Here is a 7,800-nt window from a genome sequence, read left to right as displayed (position 1 = left end):
AGGTGGGCCAATGCAAACCTGATGAAATTAAACAAGGCCAAGTGCAAGCTCCTGAACGTGGGTCGAGGCAATCCCAAGCACAAATACAGGCTGGGAGGATAATGGATAGAGAAGCAGCTCTGAGGAGAAGGACGTGGGGGTATTGGTGGATGAGAAGCTCAACATGAGCCGGCAGTGTGCGCTTGCAGCCCAGAAAGCCAGCCATGTCCTGGGCTGCATCAAAAGAAGCATTAGCAGCAGGTCGAAGGAGGTGATCTTCCCCCCTCTACTCTGCTCTTGTGAAACCCCACCTGGAGTACTGTGTTCAGATGTAGGACCCCCAACATAAAACAGACATGGACCTGCTGGAGAGAGTCCAGAGGAGAGCCACGAAAATGGTCAGACGGCTGGAGCACCTCCCCTATGAGGACAGGCTGAGAGAATCGGGGTTATTCAGCCTGGAGAAAAGAAGGCTCCGAGGAGAGCTAATAGCAGCCTTCCAGTACTTTAAGGGGGCCTACAGGAGAGATGGGGAGGCACTCTTTATCAGGAAGTGTAGTTAGAGGACAAGGGGTAAGTTGTAAGCTGAAAGAGGGGAGATTTAGAGTAGATATTAGGAAGAAATTCTTTACTGTGAGGGTGGTGAGACAGTGGAACAGGTTGCCCAGGGAAGCTGTGGATGCCCCATCCCTGGAGGTGTTCAAGGCCAGTCTGAATGAGGCTTTGAGCAACCTGGTCTATTGGAATGTCCCCTTGCCCATGGCAGGGGGATTGGAACTTGATGATCTTTAAGGTCCTTTCCAACCCAAACCATTCTATGATTCTGTGATTCTATATGAGTTTTAAATGTGCCTGCATTTGCACCCACTGCCTAATTCAGGATAATCATAATGCACATTTCCATACAGCTTTACAATTATAGCATGCATTGGTGAATTCTGGGAGATAGGTGAGAAATTCCAGTGCAAGGCTGGTCAGGGGTTTCCCTCTCCCAGAATGTGTGGACATGTGAATGCATCTACAGTTCAAAGCTGTGCCCCTTCCAATTTCCTAGCTTCGTGCATATTGATATGGCAGCAGTTTGTTTCAGGTAACTGCCTTTATTTCAACTGCTTATTTGGTTAAAGAAAACCTGAATGGCTGTTTTGTTTGCTTTTGTAGAAATTCAAAGCTCAAGTTATCAGCTTCCTTTGGAACAACACACAGAACAAGGTAGGTGATACAACTGAAAATGTTAATTTTTCATATCAGCAGCAGGGTATTAAGTTTTATACCTCTGTTAAGGCAAGGTTATCAGTATCAGCAGTCTCATTTTCTAATAGGGTTTTCTTCTTGTCACTGACTGTTTAACACTGTTTTTGAAGCAATGTAATGCACATGAAAGACAGTAAGTAATGGTCTTAACATCTACCAGTCCCAAAGGGAATTGTAACACAAACTAGTGTGACTCCTCTGGTCGACTTCAGCCTTGACATGGTGAACCATTCTTGGCAAAGCTGGAGCTGTGACAAATAGCTCAATTCTTTTGTGGAGTATAGTAACACAGTGGTAATGTTGGACTATCAACACTGTGGGACTGGTGGAACCTAAGTATTTTAGTTTAAATAGAGCTCGGATATTTCTACATAAACTCCCCTCACAGCAGTAATGGGGTGTAGCATTCAGAATGTTTTCTATCAAGCCTAGATAATTGGTCTTGATAGTTTGTGTTGTATATATAAACTAAGGAAGTGAGAAAATGGCTCAGGAAATTAAATACTAGGGCCTGAGCAGTGAAGCCCTGAACCAAAGTTGACCTCTAGGTGAACCTCACAACCTAATGGTATGTCTAACGTGTATAACATTGATCACAAATGCAATGTATTGCCTTATTAATATATGCCAATTTATAAAAGCTTTGTTGAAACGTTTATAGAGCTTTGCTGTAAGGCTTGCTGTGTAAGGTTAGTCAGCAGAAAGATACTAATTGAGTTAACAGTAGCCAAAATCAAGCACGAATATGCCCTTTAGCCACAGATGGCAAAGGACTGTGGCAAGTTGTGACAAGCTTTGTTGAGAGATACCTAATCAAGGTTACTAGATTCTTTTATTCTTGTTATCTTGCCTCTCCTGCCCTGGCCATGCTTGAGATGGAAGTTCGCAACGAGAAAACCACATCAGATGTTTTTTTGCAGTTTGAGAGATAAAGCTGTTTATTCAACTGTGTAAAAGCAGGGAACATTTGCAGAGAAATTTGGAAGCTTCATCTATACGGTGGACGCACTGTGTAGAGTTTTCCCAATTGCTGGGAAGGGTTCTCCAAATCCTCGCTGCAACCAGGCCCCCTCAGCAACTGCAGATCTGGATGATGGTAGCATATTAATAGGGCAATTGGTGATGTATCTTTCTTAATCACTGTCACTGACTCTATGTGGTAATGTTCAGGTGCATTACCTTATTTTTTGCTTGCTATAGTAGTTCGCCTATTATTTTGCTGCTTCACCTTATCTTGCTTTAATTAGTTTTCCCTGTATTATTCTCCTCATTATTTTATCACTTTAAACATAAGTAAAAAGAAGTTTACTTCTTTAATTTGGTGCCTGTGTCCTTACTGCTAACCCCGTCAATTGGCAAAACAGGAAAACATTGTTATTTTAAAGTCTTTTTCAGCATCCATTGGGTAGTGAGTAGGCTCTTTGTATGTGGAGTTTACAGTAGGTAGCAATACCATGTACTGTGTTTGTGATTTTCTTTTTCTTTTTGATATATTGTAGGATGCTATTGTAGCTGTTTCGGCCTATAAATCACTCTCGTCATTTGGCTCTGAAGAGCATACAATTCTTCATCTTCCTGAACAGGTAGCGATGTTGTATGTTTAATAGGAATATGTGACACTTGCATCTGACATGGGCTATATCCACTTGGCAGGGAAACAAGGCCTTGTGCCAACTCTACCAGACAACAATCAGAGCCCCACAGAGGGAATATGAGCTCCCACTGGTGAAATGGGATATTATGTATGATTAGCATAAATAAGACTTATGAGAGGGGAAAGGCACAAATGGAGGCTGAGGGATGTCTAAGCAGTCAGAACGTAGTTTTTCTTCTTTCATTAGTTAAATCAGCAGGTTATTTTTTGGGCATTGGATTTGCATTTTATGCTCTTCTGTTAATGTTTGCGGTTGAGTCTTTACATTAAGCATCTCTTGTGATTGCTGCTTCATCCATTGCAGTCACACTCATGCTTAGTACTTTTGTTCCTGAAATGGGCAAGTCGGTTTGAAAAGTAGGTGCTGTATTTGGAATTAAGCTGAAAATTCTTCCTGTGTTTCTGTTCTGAACTTTTACAGCATACCATTTTGCTTTTTTTTTTTTGTTGTTGATAAAAGCAGCCAGAAAGGAATTGAGGTACTTATTGGAAAGCTTTTTAACTGTGTAGAAGGCTGTTAAACTGAAACTTCAGTCTGATCCGTTGTCTCAGTAACCTTACAAAATGGAAGAGTGCAAGGAGATGGACACATAAGGTCATCTATGTGACTTTTTTTTTTAACAATAACCTTGTAAAAGATACTAGGCAATAATCAGTAGTCCACTGGTACTTTATGGCATAGTAAATAATTCTGTATGGTTTTTTTACTGTGTTATTACAAGGTTGGCTTCATTTGCATGTTGTAACTGGCTATTATGAAAGGTTGGAATAAGAAACTTAAAAAACATACTTGCTTTATATAAATCAGTGAGAAGAGTTCTGCATAAACCTTTAAAATGAAAAATGTGTTTTGCATAGAAGAGCCCAAGATAGAATGTGGGAAGTCTCTAAATACTGCTGCAATACCAAATGTTTCATGGTAGTGCATAGCTCTATATTATTGGTGCTGTTACTTCACACTTGTTAGAAAATGAGTAAATGTTTTCACTAAAAGCATTGTAAATATGTTGCAGTTTCTCAAATTCTGAAAACTAGTATGGAAACATAACACCTAGCAGAAATGCTCAGTGTGTATTAAAGTGCCAATATAAAATATTATTTTACTCCAGTTGAAGAAGGATCAGAGTGAAAATTAAGTTTAGTAATATTAGCTCAGTCTATAAGTGTCAAGATTAATTTTAGTGTTACAGATATGGATTTACCTACCCATGTGATTTTTATCAACCAGTTTTGCCTTTCATTCAGGTGAAAGAAAAGCTTTTATACTTTCAGCTTCAAATTAATTAAATGCAGTGAAATTAATCAAGTGGGGAAGTTTTTGGTTGGTATTTCTGACATTTGGTTGACACTTGAAATCATGAAAGGTAAATAGGATTTTTTATTTTTGTGTTGACATTTCTTTTTTTTAAATCTTTCAGGCACAACCAGAAGTTGACTCACTGGAACAGGCAGACATGAATGAAGATGAAGAAGAGGAAAAGGAGGCAAATCTTTTTGTTCCAGGTTCTTCATATATCAAGCTGTTGTCTCTAACGCCATCTTCTGTTTTAGGAGGTATAATATATTCAGCATTGAGGTTACTTTGAAGATTTATAATCATAGTGACTGTACAGATAAGTGGCTTTCTTACAATGCAGTGTCATGTTCAAGTGTAGCATTTTTTCATCTTTTTTTAGTGGGAAAGTATCTTACCGAATGACAGGAAAAAATGTAAAGTAAGTTCAGAAGAAAACAAAACCCCCAACTCTTTTTTAGGAAGGCAGCAGTCAGAGGTCCCAATAGTGGAAAAAACGCTTACAATATAACTTAAAAATCCTTAAAAGTCCTACAGGAAAAGCGAGTTGCTTATTATTTACTTCAAGTGCCCATTGTTCCATCGCAGTGCAACTTCAATAGGGAGATTTGAGCAGACGTTTTTAAAGGCAGCTCTGTATTGTGGCCCAGCATGGACTGAAGAAAAAAAACACACCCAAAACCATAGTGCTTTATAAACAGAGTATTAATAGTAATGTAACAATGCTGTATACAAAATCTACTTAATCAATAAAGATATTAGTGCTATGCCTAATGCTTAATGTTAGTGTGATGTATATTGATACTGAAGGATGCTTCAACAGATGATCTTCTGATTGATGCACTTGTTTTGACATCTATGCAATTTAATAATTTGTGGTATTTGATGTTCCCTTGATTTGTGTTTAATGCTGTCTTTCACTTCCAGTTAAAAGATTGTGACATTAGTGCCTGGACACAGGCATTGTTATTTCACTGTTTGTAAAATGTCTGGGATCTTGGTGTGTAATTGCAACTGGTAAACGTTGCCATGAGATAGTAGTAGTACTTTGTAGTATTTTCTCCTAGCGGGGGCTGCTAGAAAGATCCATTCATTAACAGTTCCATGCATTGGGGTCTGGAATATGTGCAACCTCACCTGCAGAATCTGTATGCACTAACTAGTAAGTTCTGGAAGCTTTGTGGGGAAGAGTGACATAACGTACTTCAACAAAAGAGAATACTGTATTTGGGCAGAAAACTCAAGCTGTGTAATGGATGCTGAGATAGGCAACTTACCAGGAAGATGGGAAACCTAGAGAAAACAGACTGAGTAAAAAGATGCAGCTACCACAGACTGGTATAAAAGCATATCTGCACATAGCTTTTCTAACCCAAACGTTCCCTGAATAGATTCTCCCTTCAAGGAGTCTTTGTCTTCTAACACTGTTAGTTAAGACAGAATACAATTGAGCAAAAGCTTTGGTGATCAGCAGGAGTGGTTGTTTTGAGTTAATTGCTGCACTAGTGTGAAACAGGATTCATGAGACAATATCAAAGATAGGCCACAAAGTCTCTGTTCTAATGGAGCTTAATCTGTGTCATTTTATCTGCTGGATCCTGCTGTTCCATGTTACTGAGATTAATTCAGTACTTCCTTACTGCTTAGAAGGAGAAGGACTGAAACACTTTTTAAGAAGACAGTCTCTGTTTCTTGGAGTTTCACCTGAAGTCCTTGTTGGTGCACACTAAATCAACTGAAACTTCTAAAGGAAGTTTAGCTTGCTGCTTGTGAGATCTCCCTTCTTCTTGCTTTTCCTTGCTGATTCCTTAAACTCTGAATTTCTGCTTCTTTTTTCCTGCCTTCCTCTTCTTTAATACTTTCAGGAGCAGAAAAAGCTTTAGTTTTTTTTCAGACTTTGCATGCCTCTTCCCAAAGAGTTGAACATTTAGTGCTATGGTAGCTGCCATTAAAAGGTTTCAACCAGAAGGTGGGCATGGTGCTGACATTACTGTTGAATTGTGGGGGTTTTGTCTAAGCCCCAATGTCTAAAGCTTGCGAACAAATCTATATGGCCTATTTCTGCAGCAGAGCTGAGGAAAAATCAGGAAACAAAGTAAAAGTAGGCTTTCTATGGCAGTTGGTTGGAACATGCTGCAATTCCAGTTTACCACAGCTGTCTGCTTATGTGGAGCATTGGAAAATGAAGTTTTAGGTAGTGTTATCTCTCAAACTCATTTAAAGCCGATGTGTGATTTCAGTTTCCATATTGTGTGAAAGTGTTAAGAGTCCACAATATATCAGGAGGGGTACAACACCCTTATTATTTTCTATTTTAATAGTTTGTCATTCTGGTGAGATTTGTCTGAAACCTCGTAGTCAGACAATTTAAAATAATACCATATAACAAACTATAAACTTCAGACAACAGCTATTTATTGTTGTTGTTGTTATTATTGAGAGGTATATTTCTGCAGGAAGGATGCTAAGAATTTTGTTCCTGTGATGTTAGTTACCTCTTTTTTTCCTTCAACCTGATTCCAAGCATGATATTCCAAAAATGATATTTGCTGTGCATCTAGGCGTTTCATTAAATTTATCCAGATTTTTCTAGTTTGAGTTATATCTGGCAGCCTAGATCCTTGTGTTATCTCTTGCCAGAATAATTGCTTTTGAATGGCTTGTAAGTATTAAGTCCTTCAGCATAACCAGCAAGTGTAGTAATATGACAACAGTGGTATTACCTGGGCTAGGGTATCTCTCTGTTAATGTGGATGGTTACCAGCAGAGATAGAGCTGTCCTCTTTCAGATAATTTCTTCTCTATTGTTGTAGCCACCCTAAACAAAAAAGCTCTTAGAAAAGTCTAGAGCAGGTAGGTGGATAGTGTTTTGATGTCAGTAAATTTATTTTTGTTGGAAGAGTATATAATGTTGACGATTGAGGGCAAAGATTATAGTTTCTGTCTGAATCACTGTAGTGAAAACTGCTGTCTGTCTTCTGAGGTTTTTGTTTGAAGAATATTGGCATTACAGGTGGAGAAAAAAAAAAATCCCCAGATGTAGACACCCTTCCTTCCATGCCACAAAAACTTACAGATTCAGACTGCCACTGCATTATGAAGTGGGAAAGAGCATTGCTGAAAATCACAGGAACTTGCTGAAAATTGGAAATGTGAGAAAGTTCCAGTATAAAGCTACTTTATTCCAAGCTGCCATGGGTATTTCTTGGCCCCAGAAAGGATGAGTGAGTGCCCTTTTGTCTCCTTTGTCCTCTAGTTCCTTGTCAAAGCAGGACTGCCTGTGATTTGGGAACTAGCATGCCAAAGTTTTGAGCCTAGTGTGAAACAGTTATTATAAATCCCTTTAAAATTCAGTTGCGTAATGGAAGCGCTAACAGACTTTTAAACATACCAGGTTTGCTAGGTGCTGGTACAATGCTGGCTCTCAGTTTTGATGTGGTAACAAAAACCATGCAGTCGTATATATGTACGTACATACATGGTACGTCCAGAAGCACGGCCCTTTTTATCTAACAGGCACCTGTAAAGGCTGCTTCAGATTAACTTCATAAATGGACAGTAACTTTAATTCTGTATAATTTTAAACCTGTTTACACTATAAAATTCATAGCTTGAGAGC

General features: G+C 38.9%; 1 protein-coding gene across 1 annotated transcript in view; it reads left to right on the top strand.

The window, feature by feature from the left end:
- Positions 1 to 1,140: 1,140 nt before the first annotated feature.
- The window catches only part of FOCAD (focadhesin), a gene marked incomplete at its 5' end in the record, with an annotated part of 55,886 nt that continues 49,226 nt past the window's right edge, over positions 1,141 to 7,800 (top strand). The window contains 3 exons of the mRNA XM_010081426.1: positions 1,141 to 1,191; positions 2,733 to 2,816; positions 4,306 to 4,441. Coding sequence (XP_010079728.1) covers positions 1,141 to 1,191; positions 2,733 to 2,816; positions 4,306 to 4,441 — 271 coding nt within the window. The remainder of the gene's footprint in view (positions 1,192 to 2,732; positions 2,817 to 4,305; positions 4,442 to 7,800) is intronic.

The sequence above is a fragment of the Pterocles gutturalis genome, unplaced genomic scaffold (assembly GCF_000699245.1).
Source record: "Pterocles gutturalis isolate BGI_N339 unplaced genomic scaffold, ASM69924v1 scaffold24214, whole genome shotgun sequence".
Classification (NCBI taxonomy): Eukaryota; Metazoa; Chordata; class Aves; order Pterocliformes; family Pteroclidae; genus Pterocles; species Pterocles gutturalis.
This window is presented reverse-complemented; position numbering and strand designations above follow the sequence as displayed.